This window comes from Brachionichthys hirsutus, chromosome 9 (genome assembly GCF_040956055.1).
Source record: "Brachionichthys hirsutus isolate HB-005 chromosome 9, CSIRO-AGI_Bhir_v1, whole genome shotgun sequence".
NCBI classification, from domain to species: domain Eukaryota; kingdom Metazoa; phylum Chordata; class Actinopteri; order Lophiiformes; family Brachionichthyidae; genus Brachionichthys; species Brachionichthys hirsutus.
Window position 1 is genome coordinate 4,488,947 of NC_090905.1, and position 21,898 is coordinate 4,510,844.

General features: G+C 41.8%; 3 protein-coding genes and 1 long non-coding RNA gene across 4 annotated transcripts; 2 read left to right on the plus strand and 2 right to left on the minus strand.

The window, feature by feature from the left end:
- Positions 1–661: 661 nt before the first annotated feature.
- On the minus strand, positions 662–3,288 carry LOC137899888 (uncharacterized). The gene is made up of 4 exons (XR_011105655.1): positions 3,269–3,288; positions 2,782–2,838; positions 1,746–1,880; positions 662–1,150 (listed from the first exon to the last, which is right to left on the minus strand). It is a non-coding gene; the product is annotated as an uncharacterized lncRNA (long non-coding RNA).
- Positions 3,289–5,158: 1,870 nt separating this feature from the next.
- Positions 5,159–9,954, plus strand: fsd1 (fibronectin type III and SPRY domain containing 1). Its single transcript, XM_068743719.1, has 13 exons — positions 5,159–5,173; positions 5,722–5,817; positions 5,950–6,081; positions 6,685–6,786; positions 6,962–6,984; positions 7,348–7,469; positions 8,355–8,564; positions 8,633–8,731; positions 8,833–8,980; positions 9,077–9,159; positions 9,260–9,511; positions 9,663–9,751; positions 9,844–9,954. The coding sequence occupies exons 1-13, from the start codon at positions 5,159–5,161 to the stop codon at positions 9,952–9,954; spliced, it is 1,482 nt and encodes a 493-aa protein (XP_068599820.1).
- Positions 9,955–10,363: 409 nt separating this feature from the next.
- LOC137899363 (signal-transducing adaptor protein 1-like) lies at positions 10,364–16,733 on the minus strand. The gene is made up of 13 exons (XM_068743394.1): positions 16,647–16,733; positions 15,935–16,006; positions 15,697–15,816; positions 15,550–15,606; positions 15,238–15,365; positions 14,561–14,692; positions 14,288–14,357; positions 14,041–14,143; positions 13,811–13,897; positions 12,981–13,052; positions 12,836–12,871; positions 12,599–12,730; positions 10,364–12,511 (listed from the first exon to the last, which is right to left on the minus strand). The coding sequence occupies exons 1-13, from the start codon at positions 16,731–16,733 to the stop codon at positions 12,447–12,449; spliced, it is 1,161 nt and encodes a 386-aa protein (XP_068599495.1). The 3' UTR covers positions 10,364–12,446.
- Positions 16,734–17,870: 1,137 nt separating this feature from the next.
- LOC137899633 (ras-related protein Rab-11B-like) lies at positions 17,871–20,476 on the plus strand. Its single transcript, XM_068743668.1, has 5 exons — positions 17,871–18,000; positions 19,024–19,219; positions 19,310–19,503; positions 19,581–19,661; positions 19,782–20,476. Exons 1-5 carry the CDS (start codon positions 17,961–17,963, stop codon positions 19,925–19,927), a joined length of 657 nt encoding a protein of 218 aa, XP_068599769.1. The 5' UTR covers positions 17,871–17,960; the 3' UTR covers positions 19,928–20,476.
- The last annotated feature ends 1,422 nt before the right edge of the window (positions 20,477–21,898 follow it).

Here is a 21,898-nt window from a genome sequence, read left to right on the forward strand (position 1 = left end):
GGTGACGCTATGATGCGCGTGTTTCAGTATTAATTTTAATCCATATTCAGGATATAACAAATTGAATATAAAATAAAATATGAAATTATAAGAAGAATCAAAGCCGAAGGTATCTTCTGCAAAATGTCATTCATTTCTGGAAAACTATTTTTTTGAGTCCCTGTAAAATCTTTTTTTTTATTATTCTGTAGGGGGCGCTGTAAGGCCCATTGTCAAAGTTGAACTGTGTCCAGGTTGGAAGGATCAATTAAAATTTGGTTTTGATTGGAGTCTGTATATATGTGTGCGAACAGGAGCCATTAAATTATTTGAAAATTCTCAAATTCTACATTCATTTTGTGGCTTTGCTGCACGGAAACCGTAAATGAATGAATACTTTCTGTCAAATCTGCAACCTGCAAGCAATTAATCAGATTTTGGATTTAAATATGTTTTTTTTTCCTTAATGGAATTAAAGGATGGCAACCAGTGAGATGATAAATTGAGACGTGAACGTGACTTTGAGCAGTTGATTGATTTCATAGATTTTTTTTTTTTTATTACCATTTGGACACAAGCGTGGATGACGCCAGAGTAAAATGACCACATGTGATTAAAGGAAAGCCGAATGAGTTGTGTGACTCGAGGAAATGACGTGAGGATGGAGTTAATTAGCCAGCGTTCACGATTCTTTATTGTCATTATGCTAACATAACAAAATTGTGTGAAGGCCCACGACTTCCCACGACCTCAGAATGCTGAAAGGGGGCCTGTGTGTAACTCTATAAAAATGTTCATGGTGGTGTTGTGGATAGCACTGTTGACTCCCAGCTGGAGTGGAGTGGAGTCCCCCCATGTGATTATGCTCCATCCATTGAAAGTCACTGTTTTCTTATGCTGGCTCATATCACCTGAATTCCTCCTGTTGTCATTCCTGAGGATGACGTTACCAAACTGCCTCCTTTGGCAGAGGGTGCTGCAAGGCTACAAACGAGCAGAAGTCAGTAATGTCTTCACTGTTTTTATCTCCGTTTGCCGTCATCACACCCCCCGCTGTGACTCGGGTTCCGGAGGCTTTGAGTGGAGGCGCCCACATTCAGGTGGTCCGGTCTTGGTCTGGGTGAGGGCTGCTTGTTGACATTGTGCGTGTTTCTGTAGATGGGCTCTTCTGCTGCATTCAAAAGCAAAAAAATAAAAAAATAAACATGCATTACGGATGGTTTCATTTAATTTTTTTCAGATTTGTTAATTGTTTCCTCTCGAGGGCCCTAACCACAGCTGACTTTGTTCCGCTTCTCTTGAGGATACTGTCTTTAAAGGTGCTCTGTTTTGAAAATGTTAATTTTTCTGCCCTCTATCTTCAGCTTCACAAGATAAGCCCAGCGGCTTCATGCATCCTCCTTTTACAATGCAGAGTCTCACGCTGCTCAACCACACAAACCACTGGCTTGCTCAACTGCCCACTCTCAGGTGCACAGCACGTAATCTTTCTGTGTCAAGCAGACATATGGAACCTAACTCACACAAATACTGGTACTCTCCATCTGGCTGGCCCTCGTTGCTTCATTGCAAAACTTAAATTAAGTGGTGTTCACTCTGAGTGAGGCTGTTTCTTCTTGACCTCTTTTTATCAGAGCACTTTTTATCTAAGTCATGCTGCTCCTCCTGCCTACAGGCAATGCATGGCTAATTTAAATTCTATAGATGTTGTAAAGTCTCATGTAGAGGATTAGCTAAATACTCGAACTGATAAGCAAGACCAGTACCTCTTTTTCTGCCGCATCTTCTTCGCAGCGAGACACAAGTGATCAGCAGAATGATCGAGACGAGAGCCGACACCCCCAACGTGACCCACGGCCACCATTTGGCTGGCTGGAAATGCTCTGCAGGAGATCCAGTTGCTGTAAGGGAATAACGTTGTCTTGAAACTTGATCATATTACGTCCATTTAAGGTCATTCTGTATACACAATTGTCCATCTGTTAAATGAGTCTTTTTCTTTATTTCACTTTAATCAAGTCTATATGTGTAGATAGATAGATAGATAGATAGATAGATAGATAGATAGATAGATAGATAGGTAGATAGGTAGATAGACAGATAGATATATAGATAGATAGATAGATATATTCTCATATTTGCATAATTTCTGCCAAAGCATATCTTAATGTTCACCAAAACATGGTTTCCGAAGAAGTCCTGGATCGTTCTAGAGACTTCAATTCTACAGGAAAAACCCAGGAATATTACAGAAATAAAGACTTTTAGGAATGGGCTAATATTCCTCAGGAACACTTGCAGAAGTTGTCTGGGTGCTACGTGTCTCATTTGCTAAACGCCATAGAAAGTAAAACGGTCTCGACAAGATATTGGAGACGCTTGTCATTAAGAGACTGAGTCACTTTGAGATTGTAGCAGCTAGTGAAAGTAGCATTTTTATTATATCTGGGGAAAAAAGACTTGCAATTGTTTAGTTGAGCTATGTAAATTATTTTTGTTTTTATTTTCTTATTACAAACAGCTGGTAGATATTAATAACTTTTGTTAGTAAACCTACTAACGTGGGGGTTGAACAATTCAACGCTTCAGTATCACAGACTGGCGAATGTAAAAGATGATTTAACGTGTTTTCATCTATCTGCACAGCGCCCGAATGGGTAGAAGTTCACATCTCACAGAATAAGAGCTCAACACTTTAAAATAGACTAGACCCCTAAACTCAGAGGTCGCGTCACCTCTGCAAGGAGGAAATGTTGCCAACACTCCTGCATTACTGGTGACAATAGCACACAAAAAACACACCTTGTTTCCTTGTAGGAATTGGTAATGGCCGTTGCGTTGTGTGTTCCACAGCCTTTGCTGCCATGAAGAAAACAAAACGCTTTAAGAAGCATCAAGGTATTAGAGTACAAAAGTAGCCTGAATCCTATTATGATGTTGTGTTTCGCTATGCTTTACATACCTCTATTGAACAGCTATAAGCGACATACAAACATGTAATAGAGGCTACTGTAATGTAGTTACAGTGTAATGTTGCTTTTATCGATAAAGCGCTTCCTGACTGCATCTAAAAGAGGAAGCTGGCGTATGAGCAGCTGACGAGTGACAATGCAGTAAGAGGGGATTGTAATACTATTAAAAAAATCACAGAGGTTTTAATTGTTGATGATGTAAATTAATAAAGACTTTACACAACTGTAATTGCAGTGTGTTATAAGCCATTTATTAAATGTTTATCTTCTGCTCATGAATGTGAACTAGGGTGCTATAAGGTGCATGTAATACTCACAAATTATTACTTCTGTTCCGGTGCTTGTCCTTTCAGAATATTTGGGTATAACTGTTGTAACACTGCAAAAGTACCATCCGCTGTGCTGGTCTGTAGCATTTGAAGTGAAATTGTACAAAGCTTCTTCCCCATCATCCTCAGTCATGGTGGAGGTCTTTGAAGACTTGTTATAACTCATCTTAAATAAGAAGTGCGTCTCGTTGAATGAAGCTCCAGAGGGGTTAAAATACCAGCTCACCCAGAACCACTGAAATCCCTCCATTTCTAATTTGCATTTTAAACTCAGAGGGGATCCAAAAGCAACTCTCACAGTTCTTTGTTTTCTGTCATCCAGAGTCACGGGGTCTTGTCCTGATATCATGGCTGCAACTGCAAAGATATGGTATTATAATACAATTTATGTTATTTATGGTATTTATTTTCTGTTCTGCTTCTACAGAAAAGGACTCACCTGTGAAGAACACCAGAGTTGATTGTTTCAGCCACATTTTCATAATTTCATGCGGTGGTGGATCTCTGAGACGTCTACGTCTGCCTGTCTACATATATAAGAACTACACCCGCATGTGTGGGAGGGAGGGGGAGTTTTTTTTTTTTTTTTTTTTACTGTATTCTCACAATACCAACCTACGGAGTTACATACACATCGACTGAAGATGCGTCTGAACCCTAGTATTTGACTTTTGTTTTGTTTGTTTAGGGCATCATACCTCATTACTAAAAATATGTATCCTACTGATAGACACTTGGGCAAATTGGTGGCAGACAGCAAATCCCTCAAAGAGGCAAAAAATACAGCATATACATGTGCTATCTTGTTGATTCATTATGATGGTGATAACGACGATGCAACCGGTTTATGAAAGCCTCCCACAGGACTCAGAGGCCTGAGTCCTGTGGGAGAAAGAGCATCTACAGGATCTACAGGAGAGACAAGAAGAGATAAATGATGAGAAAACAATCTTATTCTTGAAGGAGAGTTTTGCAGATGAATATTGAAATGATATTGAATCATCATAAAATTAGTCAGTTCACTTTACAGCCTGGAATCTAACTACTATGTAATTCTGATTTCCAGATTTCTGCTATAAATTTGATTTCATTTTAGGTCACAGGATGCAGCATCATGATAAGCCTTTGTGTGTTCTCTGTTCATGCTTCAGTGAAGAAAAAAAGGCCTCAAGAGGAAGCGTCTCTTATAGGAGGTGAGTATCTTCAGAAACCTCAACCTTTACATCGTTTTCACAAAGGCACTGAAAGTAGGTCTTGTCTGCAATGTCGTGCACAGAAATGAGCTGAGGGCTGTTTGACAGGGAAGTAGTTGCATAAATATGAGTGGCCCTGTGATATACTGTAGCTCATTAACTTTATATTTACAATAATATTGCTAATCCCTTCCAAAAGGCAGGTTTACATAAAAGAAGCTTTTCTCTTGAAAAATCTCTCCGTGTTCAAATATTATAATATTTGAGTTTTCCAACACCCCTGGTATCAAAACACTTGTTTTATTTAACTAACTGTAGTCTATTTATTTTAGATTTTATTTCTTTTTTTTGCCGTTATTTGACAGTATCTATTTCATTTATTTACTATTCTTGGAATAATTCTGTGTGGCTAAACCATTTGGAACATAACTTGTTTTAATATCTCCAACGGTCTTTGAAGGTAGCATTACTCATATCCCACACAACAGAAACACCAGGACCCACAATCCTCCTCTGGCGCATGCGCGCAAAACACCTCGGCCCGAAGGCGTTTTGGTGGCCGGTCGAAGATGCGTCGCGCTCGGGCAGCATCAGTACCAACTCCGCGGTGCTAATAAAACCGAATAAACGCGGGGCGGAGGAGAAATAGCGGCGGTGTTTGCGGCGGGGGCGACGGAGCGGCGACATGGGGGAGCAGAAGGTAAGCCCGGGGGGGGGGGGGGACAGGTGTCTCTGATGAGGGAAGCCGTTTCAGGGCGTAGCGTACAAAGGAAGGAGCGGGGCACGCTGCGTAATTGGGGAGTCTGCGGACACGGGGCGGAATCGTATATCTCAAGGTTCTCGGGGGTCTTTTAATCTAAATCAGATTATCTGCGTGAAGGTGAGGTCTATCCGATCCACGCTAGCTGTGGCTTCTAACACATCCATCCGCGTAACAATCAGGCCAGTGCGCGTCCACGTCTTCGTGGGTTGGCTGCGGACGCTGCATTATTAAATTATGGATGCGCATCCTTCCGCCCGTGACGTGTCCCTCCCTCCACGCAGTCCACGTCTCCCTGTGATCCTGCCTACAACAAATGTCTAGTCATGGCGTGCGCTTCCCAAACCTCGCCTGTAAGTGAAACGAGCTGATGGAGGTCGGGTCGAGTCGGGTCGGGTTGTGTTTCTCAGTCGCAGTCTTCTTTCAAGAATGATTTTTTTTTTGTCAAATGTGCAAAACAAATAAAATTCTTTTGACTCTTTCTTTAGGAGTCGCTACGAAAGATCACCCACACGCTGGCCTTGAAGAACGAGGAGATCTCAAATTTCGTCTGCACGCTCAAGCAGAGCCTCGACAACTTGGAGGTATACAGAAGTAAACATTTAACGCCTATAGTACACAATCAACACATATTTATTTTTTATCGGTTGGAACCGTTACAATAATTCCAGTGGTTTCTGTTTGTTTTTGTTTTTGTTTTTGTTTTGTGACGCCAGGCGAACTCCACCAGAGTCCAGGAGGACCTGAATTCCGAGTTCACCTCCCTCCACTCTGTTCTGGATGAGATGAAGGAAAGCATGACGACTCGCATCAAACAGGAGAGAGCCAGCCGCACCTACGAGCTGCAGGTTAGATGCAGCCGTGCATCCATTTAGGATTATTTATTTCTAGATGTTTACTTTTTCCAGTGAGAATATTACAGAGTGTGACTTTATCGCTCTCTCTTCTGTGTAGCAGCCGCGTGGTCCTTTAGCGCTGGACTAAAAATGAAGCTGCAAAATCTTGATTTGTCTCGCAAATACGAGGAAGAATTCGATGCGTGCATCCAGATTAGAACCTGAATCGGGTCTCTGTTAATAAGAGATAACCAGATATAAGATATTTTAAATAAAATATGTTATGCATAAAAGGAAAATTTAAAGGAATTGACAAACAAATCTTCACTTTAGCTCTTCTAGAAAGAGATTTTTAATGATCTAATTATTGAAATTGATCAGAGTCGTTTTTGAACACACATTTCCGTCGTGATGCAGTTCACAGACACACTAATCTCGTGTTCTAGAGGATTGTTTGGTCTCTGCACCACAACCTCTGCAGCCTCATGACCAAGCCCTGACTCTCAAATGATGCAGCCTGCTCCTCCTGTGAGGAACACAGTGGTCCATTATGCCAAGGACGGAGACGCAGCAGCTTGGCCGAGGCGACGCTGAGTGCGAGTCGCTGTTTTTCAGAATCAGCTGAGCGCCTGTTCCAAAGCCCTGGAGAGTTCAGAGGAGCTGCTGGAGCTGGCCAATCAGACGCTGTGTTCCTCCGAGACTGGCGGTTTCACCCAGGTAACCGAATCGCCTCGCGCTACTGCACTGTTCCCTCTAGTGGCCGCATGCGGGATTGAATCCTGCTCATGTTGTCACGCTACCAGTTATTTTATCGCCAGTGAGTTTTTGTTTTTGTGTGAACTCAGTGTTCTCTTCGCTCCGTATCTCTTTTCCTTCTGCTTCTCCCCTCCAGGCGGCCAAAGACATTAAGGATAGGTATAGTACTCGGCTATCCATTGCTTTCCCTTTCGTGTTAGCCTCCTGTAACCAAAGAGCCATTTCATAATACATAGCATGCATGCGTTGGAACTCTCTAGCCACCCTAGCTGACGTACAGACGATAAGCACCGTGGAAACTTTCCGCTCGTGAGCCTTTCGTCTTGTGTTTCTCACTGTCTTCCTGAGTCTGTACCAGCCTGTATCAGCCCCTCCCTGGGCATCAGTGGTAGTTAACAGAAGTCTAGTTAGCACCCCGTGTTGCTTTTCTCTGACCCAGTTCAATAATGGCCCATGCTTGTTTCCACTCCGTGTGTTTGTGTGTTTTTTTTTGTGTGTGTGTGTATCCTTCTTTGTCTGCAGCGTGACAATGGCTCCGGCTTTTCGCCTCTCCCTGAAGGCTAAAGCCAGTGACAACATGAGTCACTTGATGGTGGACTTCAGCCAGGAGAGGGGAACGTTGCAGGGCCTCAAATTCCTCCCAGGTCTGCTTCACTTATTATGCAGGGAAACGCGGAGGGGAGGAGCTAACGCCAGTGACCGTGTCACATTTAATCCAGTCAGCACTGCACCGCGTTACAGCACATTTATGTAATTATTGTAGTTACGCGTTTCTTTCATCTGTAAGTAGAATAACCAAAGTCTTCCTATATCTTTACCGTTTATCTTTATGTAGAAAGGAAACACTTTCTCTACAAGTCTTTATTTTCCCAGGTGCTTTCTAATTTATTATGCGTCATTCTAAAATTGACATAATTCATACCATCGTATTTGAATTGATTGATCTGATTGAGCGTCAAATTATTGTTTTGATTGCAGTAATTTTTTTTAGTAGTAAGTTGGGAACAAAAATCCAGTTGCATAATAAATAGGAAGGTCGAATTATCTTTTATATTGTTGAATTAATACTTTTTTATCAACTAAGGGAGATTTTAAACATATTTTTACTGAAGGGGCTAACAACTGTTTTCAGCCAAAATAAAAGGAAGCTCTGATGAAGCATTGTTCTGCTCTAAATCTAAGCGGTCAGCTGGCGATTTAACACAGATCAACGCTTACAGCAGCAACATAATAGTTAATTGTAACATCTGGACGTAAATAATTATCTCTAAAACAGAGCAGATAAATATATTGCTATGGATGGCACAAACACGACTGCATATAAAAGATAATGCTGATTTGAATCAGCTGGATGTATAAATATAAAACTTTTTGCTGTTTATTTGTCACATTGTTTTGGGCTATTTCTGCCTCTAAGTGGCCAAAATCAGTCATTTCTTGATAATGATTATTATACAAATGATTTATTTCGCATTATATTTTATTGAAAGTGTTGAGGCGGATTTTCTGAAAGTCCCACTCCTCCGCAGTTCCTGCCACGCCAGAGATCCTGGTCTCCGAGTGCCAGGTATGTGACAACACTGTGAGTGTACTATGGACCCTACCAGAACCTGACGGCAAGATAGACCACTACATATTAGAGTATCGGCGTACAAACCACGAGGGCCCACCTCGCATCAGGGAGGACTACCCCTGGATGGTGCTGGAGGGAATACGAGAGATGGACCACACGCTCACGGGTAGGAAGACGACCGGGACGAGACATTTGCTGTCTGAGGAGGACGACTAATGCGTGTTCTATTCGCAGGTCTGCGCTTTGACACGCGCTACATTACATTCAGAGTGAGAGCATGCAACAAGGCTGTGGCAGGAGAGTTCTCTGAGCCGGTTACACTAGAGACCCCTGGTGGGTACGCTGCGTCACTTCATGTCTGCGGGGTCTTTTATGGTCTGAATGAATACTGAAACGAAGTTGTATGAAAAAGTATACCACGTTTTCATTTGCAGCCTTCAGCTTCAAACTAGACTCGAGTTCGTGTCACCAGAACCTGAAGGTGGAGGACTTGACTGTGGAGTGGGACAGCTGCGGAGGAAAAATGCAGGACATCCGCAAGGAGAAGAATCGAACGAACTCTCCGATGCACTCGCCAGCCAGGTCGGCAAGCCCTACAGTGCCATTAAACTGTGTCAAAAACAACTCTTAAGCACTATGGCCATGCATTCAAGAATAATTCCATCATCTACATTCAAGGTCAGCGCTCATGTCACCAAAGAGAGCACCGACAGCTCGGCCCGGCAGGGACAGGTTTACAGCGGAGTCCTACACAGTTCTGGGTGAGAATACCGAAGCGCAACGTTCCAACGTCCTCAGCAGACTGGACTCACACGTTCTATAACGTATATATGTACTACCTGTGCGTTTGGGTCATCACAGCTGACACCGTGATCGATGCTGGCCAACAGTACTGGGAAGTTCGATTTGACAAAGAGAGCAAAGCCTTCGCCGTGGGCGTCGCCCTGCGGAACCTCGGGCGTTTCGACCAGCTGGGTAAAAGCAGCGCTTCCTGGTGCATCCACCTGAACAACTGGCTGCAGCAGAGCCTCACAGCGAAGCACAACAACAAGGCTCGCACGCTGGAATGCCCCATCCCAAGCAGTATAGGGGTCTACGTCAACTATGACGAAGGTATGGCAGATGCATAATCCTCGAGTCGGTGCTGCACAGAAACGCTGTCAGTCGTTGCAGCATTGATACGTTCTCCCTTCTGCATCGGTTCTCCGATTGGTCGATGCACACGAATGAATTAAGTGCCGTGTGTGTATTTTCCCTCCTGCAGGCGTTCTGTCTTTCTACAACAGCAAAGCGAAACAGTTGATGCACACTTTCAAAACCAAGTTCCAGCAGCCAGTTATACCGGCTTTCATGGTGAGAATTTTTTTTTTTTCTCGTCAAAGCCCTTCCTTTCCATTCCATTCCTCCGTTTTCCAGACTGCTTGTTGACGTGGCGACTTTCCTAGGTGTGGAACGGCAGTTTTTCCGTAGTGACGGGCCTGCAGGTTCCCAGCGTGGTGCAAAGCGGACAGAGGAAAAACAGTGGCACCAGCAGCTCCGGCGCCAGCCTGTCCTAGAGCCGTCCGCTCAGCCGGCGCTAGACCTCAGACAGTCCCAAGCGACATCGTTAAGAGTTGCATCGCGTGGTAGTTCAACCTGTTCCACACGCCGTGTCTGTTGCAGGAAGAGAAACGGTGCTGCTCAGGAGTGAGTTATGCGTTCCATCAGTGCTGTGAATCCTCCAGGTGTGGGAGTCTGGCCTCTGATTGCTCGGGAAACATGCGCCGTAGTCTCACTAGCTAGTCTCTTTACACATTCATTTAACTGTTCCACTGCTGCTAGAGCAACGAGTTAGCGCTGGCCGCTGCCCTTCCTTTCCTTTCCATCAACACGACTGTCAGCGCAGCCAGCTGCAGGTGAAAGGTCACGACCTTCCCATCTGCTCTCTCCCTGTGCCTTCCTCATTACCTCCTAACCTCCGAACTGGCCAAGTAGGGTGATCCAACGTTAATATTTCACTTGACATGCTCCCCTTAGTCCAACTTAAAATAGTGTATTGTGTCAATGTCAGTACAACTTGGTTGTGTAGTAACTTACTATCACCTGCCGAATCTGCCTCTGCCGTCGTCCATCCTGTGTACCCCGATAACCTTCTTCAACACGACACTGAACAGCACGCACTTCTTCCCATTCAGTTTATTAAATTCCACCTTGCCAGCAAAATCAGAAGAAATTAACGACCCAAGCGGCTGCAAGGAAATGGATGGATGGATGAAAAACCCATAGTAGGGACGTTGGACATATTTCTCGCCAAGCCTTGCCTGTATAAGTTTCCACTACATTTCACTCTTCGTAGTCAGGTTCTATCTGTGTGCAGAGAACCAGGTCCCTTATCCCTGCTGAGCGGCTCTGCTAGTTTTAGTCAGTGTTTAAACTGACAGCCAGTCTCTGCACAGAAGAATGGAGTTTTATCAGTGGAGCTCCATGTAGAAAGATTTTGATACGGCGTCAGACATTTGGGTAAGACTGCACAGTACATGTTTACCTTACTGCATCCCAATGCTTGTATGTACATTATGTACCTGTCTAATCTTGACTCTGTTATGTCAGTAGTTCAAATATCTATGGGGAGTAGCCTCAGCTAACAAAGTGTTAGCCAGGGTTGGGATGAGCAACAAACAATGTTATTTGTGTACATGATCTGAGTAGAGTCCATGCTATAAGTTAAATCCAGTGATGCTCTATATATAAATGTGTGTGTATATATATATATATATATATACCCACTGCTTTAAAGAAGCGTCATGCTAAGAATCACAAACTTTATTTCACAACTAGCAATTTATCGTAAATAGCCGTTGAGGTAATAAAGACATGACTGGACTGTTCTTGTATTTCTGCTTCAATAAAAGGTACAAAAAATATTGTACGGTTGTATAAAAAGATGCGACAGAAAATAGATTGAATACAGATCATTATTTCTTTCTGCCATATATTCATACTAAAAACTTCCTGTTCATGTATCTGATTAAATGTGAAAGGATCATAGGTTTTACTTCATTGAAAAATTACATTATATATACTGTACATACAATAACCACAGTAAAATGCACTGTTTAAAAATGATACACGTCTCTAAGGCAGAATAACTATGCAAAAAAATATACACAAAATACAATTCAACATCGATTTACAACAGAAAGTGCCCCAAAATACTGATACAGAACATGTGATATATTCTAATCAGAAAAATGTGCAAAGTATACCTCGGGGAGGGGTGAATATTGGGTGATGGGAGTACTCCTTGACAGTATATTAATTTACTGAATCAATGTAGTGTCCATCCTTCATCAATCTGATGAGGAGGAGCTGTTTAATCCAATCAGAGTTCGGATTAAAATTATGATCGGATGCACTGTGTTCATGTACCCTAGAAGCATTGATCAGATTGGGATTTGCGTGTTTCAATGCATCACACTTAGGCTCGGAATAAATTATTTTGACATGCGCAATTTTACCAAATATACCGGAAATAGTAGAAGAAGACGACGTAGCGACTTCCGTTGTAAACAAAACATCGCCCCGCCCTTTCGCTCGTTCTGCTTCAACGAGCTTCCGTGAATAACAGAAGAGCGTATGTCTGACGTCACAGATGTGGTGTTGGGGTTTTGTTAACAAATGACAGTTGTGTTCTTGAACGTCACTTGAAGCTGATGCATGCTGAATGGTTAAGGACCAATGGGATGAGGCCAAGAGGGTCATGTGACTTAGGTTGGGGAACGTGAGGTTGTTCAATAAAATAGTTATCACGTCAGCTCACAGTTTGTTCCACGCGAGTCTTTATTGAAACATAAAGACACGACAACAGACATGCGCAGTAAGGAATGTTTGTTCCGACATTTCGGAATAAGTGTTTTTATGCGCATTTATCGGATTATCAATCGACATAAACCACCCCTTTCGATCGGAATAAAATCAAACTATTCCGAATTGGGTGTGCGCATGAAGCATTTTTATTCCGGTCAAATTATTCCGATCAAATGTGCCCATGTAAACGTAGCAGGAGAGGTCACTCTTTATTCCTCGCTTTTTGTTCAAGCTTTAGTTTCAGCTCAGATAGTGCCGCTTGAGGAACTGCAGCAGACGAGACAGTTAATTGAATGTCACATTAAATATACTGATAATATAATTAAGTTACTAGTTATAGAGTTACGGACTTACTTTGTCCAAAGTTCTCTGAGCGTGTTCTTGCCTTCAAATCCGGGCTGCTTGTGGAGGAGACAGTGGAGGTCAATTCACGAGGAGCAGCAGTTGGAGGCATAATTGCGTTCCTTTTAGAGTTTTTATTTGGTTCTGTTGCGGATCAGAAACACAAAATTATCCAGCCGCGTCTCAGGAAGAAGGAAACCTTTTTGTCATCGTGAGTCTCTGGGATTGACAGATACATTTGACACTTACGTGAGAAATCCTCTTTCTTTTTTTCTTCCTTCTCCACTATTTGAACACGGAACAAAATGAGCAACAGCAGTGGGGGAAAAAAATGAAGCCGCACCTTTTTATTGTTGTACGCAGTAGATGGAATGAATGATAGAGCGATACTCACAGCTTTCATTCATATATATCGGCTCTTCTTCAAGTGACTCTATTGGTTTTGTTGATAGTATTGTTGGAATTACTGTAAAAAAAAATAATTTTAGGATTGATATGCCATAATAAGAAGAGTGAACAACTTTTATTACAGTACTCTTGTGAGATGTCACCTAAAGTTCAGATGTTTAATAGGAATGTCTGAACATAGGGGCATCTGAGCAATGTCGTTATCCCAAAAACCAGCAAACACGGAGGCCTCAATCCCATTTCTCTTTTTTTTTGGTCAAATAAAATACAAAAAAAAAAAACTGAGTCTTTGTTTTTAGCTGATCCCAAAACAGGAAGCAACATTCTCTCAACATTTGAGAAAAATAGTGGGAATGTTGTGGACTCTTGTTAACACCTGCTGCAGTACCAAAGTCCACATAAAAGCACACCTACGTAGGGGAAGTTCCATCTGCTGCAGAATACTTCTAAAACAAGCAAAGCTTGGCTAATGGCTGTGAGTAAATGAACTCAGCGTGACCAAACCTCTACAGGAAAACTTCAGTGTTTCCATACTGGTTCAATAATCTGTGACTGATGAGGTGAGACACCTTCCAGCACATCGTCCATTAACCAAGGACATATGCTGTGTCTCCACACATGTAGCAGGTTTACACTGGAAAATAAACCATTTTGCAGAATTCCGATTATTTCCTTAGGAAGTTGTCAACGTGGATTGACCACAAGTTATTTCTAATGTCCAAAAGGCCCAGCTTCAGCTATGCATTCCTAGATGTTTGCATATATTATAGGGTCACAGTAAACAGTTCAAGCAAACAAAGTAGGTTGCATTGTTACCTGGTTTGGGGGGTGCTACTGGTGGGAGGCTTGTGACGGCCTTCGTAACACTCTTCTCTCCGTTCTCATTATCAGCCCGAATAAAAGCTGTAAAAAAAATGCCCCCAAAACTTCAATTAATCATGTCTGAATTGACCTAAAATCATATTTTTGTATATTGAAAAAAATAATAATAACTTTACTTTACTGAGAAGTGAAAAAAGATGCAAGCATGTGTTCTTTGTACGTACAGATGTGTCTGTCATAGTGCTCCTCCAGGCTGAGAGGAATAAACGCTCCTTCGGTTTTGTCCACTAAAATGTTGATCACATCATGCAGTGTGGCACAATGGATCTAAAGAAAACAACTTCCTGTCAATATTTATGGACCAAGACAATAAATGCAATACAGCAGACAATAAAACAGGTTGGTAGCAATAATAAGAGCGACCAACATTATAGATTAGGAAGAGGAGAAGAAGAACTTGTTAATACTCACAGGATTGTCCACTATAATGACAAAACCACCCTCATGTTTGCGATTCACACGGTAGTGTCTGAATACGGAGCTGGTAGACAAAGAAATGGAGGCAATGAAAACACAAACAAACACATTATAATTCATTCAAGACAACAATATACAGGGCAGACACGTCAGATCCAATTTGCAGATTTGCCAGTCATGTTCTCTTTCAGGGCACTTTTTCTTTTGCACAGATTAAAACTGTGTGTCTATAAATTGTGCGTTTATTCTACAATTGTGCATTTGTACCCATTGAGCTCCTCTCTGGCGGTGATGGAGAAGTATTGTCCACCTTTCCCGGGCCTCAGCAGCATGTTCCCTCTGTTGGCCTCTCTCTCAAGCAGCAGCTCTGCCTCCAGACGGGAAACGCTGTGGTAACAACTGCAGGAAGCAAAAGAACACACGGAGCGGAACGGCTTAGGATGCGCAGCATCCAAACATGAGAAGGGGCTTTATTCAAAGTGGAGTTTGTGTGCACAGTAGATATTATATGGTGTTATTCTTATCAGAGAGAGGTGAGAAAGTGTAAATAAAGGTACACAAGTTTATTCTTTTTTATTATATGGGTTTTAGCTGCCTTTTGGTGAATAACCACAAAAAAAGAACAAGATTCTTCATTTAAAAAAAAAATGAGGGCCATATTTAAAAAAAAGATAAATACTTAAGAATATAAACCATTGTGCCAACTATTTGGAGCCTGGTAGAATAACACGACTATAAATATGTGGAAACTCAGACGCAGATTTTTATTGTCACAGGATAAATCTATTAAATATTTTAAGATATTTTCATCTCAATATAAATAATTTTTTCCAAGTAGCCTTCAAGTTGCAGATGCATATTGCTGTTGCTCCAAAATGTTTTTCCTCATATATTCATTTTAGTTTTGTGTTTAGTATCACAGTGTCATCTTTGATAATACTCACGCTGGCATGTCTGCCAGGAGGCTGACGTAAGGACTGGACTTTTTCATTCTTTCTTTTTCACTGTCTACTGCCTCTTTCAGCACGTGGACCTGGCCTGGTAGCAGGTTGAGGGAGGAAGGCACAGAAAGCTGCATCCAGAAACGGGGGGGGGGGGGGGGGGGGACGACAGTTCACATTTTAAATTATCCGTGTAAATCAGGGATGCAGTTATCCACATTCAGCCTCCTGATTAAATCTGCAAATAAGTCTTATAACTGAAAACCTGAAAAAACAAGGTTCTATAAGCAGAAATAAATGTTTTACACCACCGACCTTAGTCACAGAGTGGATGAAGCCTTTCCACAATTCACGGGCCTCTGTGCTAGGAGCCTACAGGACAGAGAAGGAGACAAAAACTGTCAAAATAGGGACTGCTTTGAAAAAGAAAATTAGTTTCCAAATGTCTGTATTTTCTCTCACAGTGAAATTGATATTTCTGTCCTTCATCTGCAGGGTTATTCTGGCTGCGTCTAAGTATCGATCTGGGCTGTTGTCATCCGTTATTGAGATGCATTCAGCGAGATCCAGTTTCTCTACATACTGGAGATAACACAGATATAAAAAAATAAAAATCAACAGGCAAACTTTGGTATTCTAAGGAACCATTTTAATTAAAAAACATTTAAGCCTGTGTCTTTTACCAACCCAAACATCTTACATTAGTGTCTTTCTTGTCATTGAAGAAGAACAATGTGTTTCCACACAGGCAGGTCCACAGCTTTCGAGACGTCTGCACACATAAAATCACATAAAGACACGCTGACTAAAAAAAAATAAAACACAAAGAAATCAATGACGAAAACCGATTTAAATCCAAGATATAATAATGTGAAAGAAAGGAGTAAAATAAAATCTCATCACACAACAAGGAAGTAAGAACGGCTGCAATCTGATCATCTGACACTTTGGGATTAGAGCTGATGAGTCACATATTTTGAACCACAAACAGATAACACCCCGAATGCGTCGCCAGCGCTGCCCATGCCTTGACAGTTTGGGACTTTACTTTCCTGTAATCTACTGACTTGCTCTAATCTTTATCTCACAACAAGCAGAGAAGAAGTCAAACCAGTTAAAGGTGCAAATGCTGCTGAAAAGTCAAAGTCCGCTTCCAGGAGGCCATATAACGACAGGCACATTTAACACGGTGGATGCCAAACGTTTCCTGGCATTTACCCTCCTTCAGAAAAAGAAAGAACGGTAACACCTTCTGTCCTTATTTATTAATCATTAACAACGGTAGAGGAAGCAAAAATATAAAGTTTTAACGACTTCAAGCTTCATAAATATACCAGTCAAGAATGAATGCCATCAAATAGTTGCTAGAAACACACACACACACAAAGTTTGGACCCCCCCTGAAAATCTACCTTATCTTTAAATGACCTCTTCTCCAGAAATCCTTCATAGTAACAGGGTGGCAGCTGGTTCTTCTGTCGCGTTGCTCGACTTGCCATCCCAAGGAGTGCAGGTGTTTCGATAAAACACAGTTCGCCGTGGCTGTAGCTTTGCCTGCGACTATGGAAGTAGATATCTTTGAAGTGTGTCTTGTGTAACAGTGTCGTGAGAGGGGCAGTGTCCTCGCCTTTGATAAGTCAGCGTGTGGAGTGGGTGGATGCTTTAAAGATATCCACAGGTGAGACTGTCACAGCCCGCCCCTCGGTGGAAATACCCCACTGCAGGTAGTCCTGTGTTGTACAGGAACTGGCTTAACAGGTTCATGTGTTGACAAAAATAGACTCAGCCAGAAACCGCTCACATTAGTGACAATGTCGTCGTGTGGGGTTTGCGCCGCCAAAAAGGAAGTTGTGTTTTCACCAATGTCTGTGATTGTTTTTGGTTTGTCAACAGGATTACACATGAAATCTGGCCATTGGATGGGCCTTTGTCCAGAAAGTTCAGAGTGGGATTATTCAACTGCTTGAAATGTACATTTACATCCTAATAAAAATGTTGATGTATGAGGATTAATTGGCACATTGTTGCAAATCCAGTTACTTCAATTATGAAAATTAAAGGAAGGATGGGCCTTTGTCCAAACTATTATCTATAAGCTACATGCGGTCATTTAGTTATGTAAAAACCTATGGTGGCCGGCAGCCGTCCTCCCACCTATGGAAGCCTAAAAGATTCATAATTAAATTAAAAAAACAACATAATTTTGAAATAAATATCATTTTGATAAATGACAGACAAATATATAATATGGCCATTATATTTTAAAATAAGGTAATATTATTATGAAATATTTTTTTTATTATTTAATACTAATCATTATTAATTTATTATAATTAAATATTTCATGATGATTATTTTAACAATGCCTTAATGAACTTTTCCCACAATGGCCTTTTTGTATTTCATAATGTCGTTTTTCAGCAGAATAACTTGATTTGTTCTCTTTCTCTTTGTTAACGACGATTTGGAGACCTTATGTGAGTTTATTAAACGTAGATTAAACTTGTCAAAAATACATGATATAAAATAACCAGAATAATAAATTCCGCTGCAGCGTTCGCCTTCCTGAAAGCTCCGGATCACGTGACGGCGTGGCGTTAACGCTCCCGTCAGCTGTGTGCGCGATATGCGCAATTGCGCATTGTGTTCTGTCATTTTGGCACAGTACCCTGGTTAGAACAGGGAAAGTATAACCTCGTTATCGGTGCCGCAATCTACGGAGAACGATGGGGAACAGAGACGACGAGTACGACTTCCTGTTCAAAGGTAGGTGAGATAGGAACCGGCCATTTGGGGTTAAGGAGCCGGCTAAGTTTCGGTTAGCATGTCTGCTAGCTGTGCTAGCGGTCAGGTGCTAGCGGTAGCTAGCGGTAGCTAGCCAAAGTGTTCCCCGAGCTCAGTCTTTCTAATAAACTTAGCGTTTACTTCTGCTTCAGATATTTTCTGTGTGTGTGTGTGTGTGTGTGTGTGTGTGTGTGTGTGTGTGTGTGTGTGCGTGAGACCCCCCCAGCGTTAAAAATGTTTTTTACTAAAACCCTTTTATGGGGAGTTAGCCCTTCAGGCTACTAGTTGCTGGCTCGACGCACCGACCTCCAGCTCTAGCGGATTCAATCGAATTTTCTTTAGGCTTGAAATTAGAAAACATCCAATAGAAATATGTTACCTTTACCCTTTATGGCACCAAATCTCATCACATGGGTGAGAACACTCCACACCTGGATGGAGCCACAGGACGAAACCGTGTATTTACGCACAGCACTTATCTTTGGACCGGTCAGGATGCGTAATGGACTTTAAAAAAAAAAAAGACTTTCTTTTCATCTGACTGATGAGGGGGGATAGTTTTTTAAAGTTATTCCTGTTAATTGTTACACATAGCATCAATGGTGAATCGATGATTTTAGTTTTACATGCAGGGATTTTTTTTAAATCTAAACATTTTACTGAAAAGAAAGCAGGAACGTGTTTTGTTTCTACATCAAAGGAGGGATTTAGCAGACCCCGGGTTGATGTTGGCCGCCTGCACAAACTGATAACTGGCAACGAGAGACAGGAACAAGAGGCCTTGAGAAAGTGCTGCGTCAGATTTCCCACAGAGCAAAAGCTTTGGGAGTTTCTTCCTGCGTGACTCCACTGCTGGGAAAAGCCTGATAAGGCTTTGTCTGTAAAAGTCAGCCCTTTTTACTTCGTCGAATGATGAACACTACTACACAATAACTTATTTTGTACCCAACATTTGCAGTCTGATGTGGCAGTCAATTTTGGTTTCCACCCCCTTTTCCGTTCTAGTCGTACTAATCGGAGACTCCGGAGTAGGGAAGAGTAATCTGCTGTCCCGGTTCACGAGAAATGAGTTCAACCTGGAGAGCAAGAGCACCATCGGGGTGGAGTTCGCCACCCGCAGCATCCAGGTGGACGGCAAGATGATAAAAGCCCAGATCTGGGACACAGCTGGTCAGGAGCGTTACAGAGCCATCACCTCAGCGTGAGACGTTTTGTCCTTTTATGCTTAAACTGCTGTGTAGCGGATGCAAAGGTTGCGCTGGACAAAACTGTGTTCATCCGGTATCGCCAGGTATTACCGGGGTGCCGTTGGGGCGCTCCTCGTTTACGACATCGCCAAACACCTGACCTACGAGAACGTGGAGCGCTGGCTGAAGGAGCTGAGGGACCACGCCGACAACAACATTGTCATCATGCTGGTGGGAAACAAGAGCGACCTCCGCCACCTCAGGGCGGTGCCCACTGACGAGGCTCGAGCCTTCGCCGGTACAGCCAATGCGGTTTTAGTATTTTAGTCGTCTGTTATTATTGTTTTAAAATGATTTATTTTCCTGCCGTATTAGAAAAGAACACGATCTCATTCATTGAGACTTCAGCGCTGGACTCCACAAATGTAGAAGAAGCATTCAAGAGCATTTTAACAGGTAGGACAAATGAGAACCAGTTCATACTCTCAAGTGACGGCTAAAGATTTGAATGTTCCAGGGCAAATATTTGTCCTTTAAGAACAAGTCTAGAGCATCATTGCTTTTTCTCTCCTGCAGAAATCTACCGCATCGTATCGCAGAAGCAGATAGCAGACAGATCTGCACACGACGAGTCTCCAGGGAACAACGTAGTGGACATAAGTGTTCCCCCGACCACTGACGGGCAGAAGGGCAACAAACTCCAGTGCTGCCAGAGCCCGTGACACTCCACGACATAACTCCTCCACCTCTTTATTTCTACACCATGGAAATCAGCCATGCGCACGATCTTTTGTTTCTGTTGCCAACTCGCCTCATCACTTGATCCTTAATTTTTCTGTTTGCCTTCCATTCTGTTTCACACAGGACCTCTGGACTCACTTGTGCTCTTCTTGTCGGCAATGAAAGTAAAAAAAAAAATCCTGTATGTCACTTTTGCTGTTTGTGGAGCGAATGGTCCTGCGACACAAGAACAAGTCGGTCATAATGAAGCCTGTGAAGTCGTTTGAACTGAACTGAAACTGTCCCTTTTAGAAAGACGTGAACTGTATTTCAGATTAGCACTAGATTGGTGCTGTGTAAATAACATACAAGCGAATACCCCGACCGGGTTACCAGTAGTATTATGTGTCTGACAGCATGGCTGTTTGTTCTCACGTGAGAGAATTTCATGGCAAAAAAAAAGTCATGTATTTATTGAAGAATATTTGGCTTGTGTTTTCATTGCTTCACTTTTAATTTAATAACCATACATTTTCAATAAAATTCTTGAAAACAAATCTCAATTCTTTTATGGTTTATTTTTGTTTAATTTCTTGCTCTGGAATTACCGGTAGCAATATTTTTATTATGCTCTATATTAAAATGTTTTTCCATTAATTTGTGTAGTATTGAACATATTGCAGTATTCATTTGTACAGTTACAACCTCTATTACTAGTACTAATGCCCAGTATAAGTAGCAGTATGTGTAAACACTTAACATTTTCTTAACCATTACATTTCCTACTAAAAATATTACTAATACTTTAGTAATAGTTTACTACTAATACTGCTCATATTCGTGCTCCAGGGATTTTGAAACGACAGCTTACCATTCACACAGTTATCAAAACAAATACGCGTCACTCCTATTCATCTCCGCCCATTATTTATCATGTTTAATTTCGCTTTGCAAAAAAGGTCTTGGCAGATTACAGGCATCAATGTTCTGAAGTTAACAGCTTTATTTCCCACAGCATATTTATTAACATTGCCAAATTAAAAATGTGAATACTGAGGAATAATTGCACCGAAATATGTGAAAAAGACATTACAAAAATGTTATACGGCATAAGTAACATTAACCTTACGTGTTTATTGTCTTAAATAAAGAATTGTGTAAGCATTATTACTATTTTGAGGATCGGTACATGTAGCTCAGACAACGGACACTGCATACTTTGTACACAACACGAATACTGTAAAACGATCACAGTGGTCGGTGGCCGCGTCAAATTCTGTTGCATTAAATCAGCTCTTCACATTGCTTCAAATGTTATTTGGGTCAAAATCTAAGTGTCAACACTTGAAGTAAGCCGTGATAACAACAAACAGTAAACACGTGGATAATTGAATAATAAACCCATAAGCACCCCCCCCCCCCCCCCCCACCGAATGCATGGCAGTAGTGCAGGATGTAATCCTTTGTTATGAGATCACATAAAATACATGTATAGTCCTTAAATCTCTTTGTTATGAGATTTAAGGACTATACGTGTATCTAAAGAATCCAGACTGTTGGCCTCTACACACTACAAGAGGCCCCTACCGCATAAAAACAATATTCAACACTGAATGCATCAAGAAAATACATAGGAAGGACAAACCCTCATCAAAGCATGGCAGTCAAAATTACAATGTCACTAATAAATAAAAGTATGAATGTCAGTCCATTCAGGAGAGAAGAAACTAATCCCATAAACCATAATCTGTGTCTCACACTGGCGTTTGAATGTGAATGTTTCCTTCAGCCTGCAGTTCTGCACATTACGACTGAACCACAGGCTGAACTCGGGCCTTCTAGCCCTGGCGTTGTGTATTACATGTATTTACATTGGCGTCACCTTAAGGCTTATCTGCTCGTAAAGAGGCTGCAGTGAGTCCAGTGAGCAATTAACAGTCTCCTTGTGATCTAAATGAAGTGGAACGAAGCAA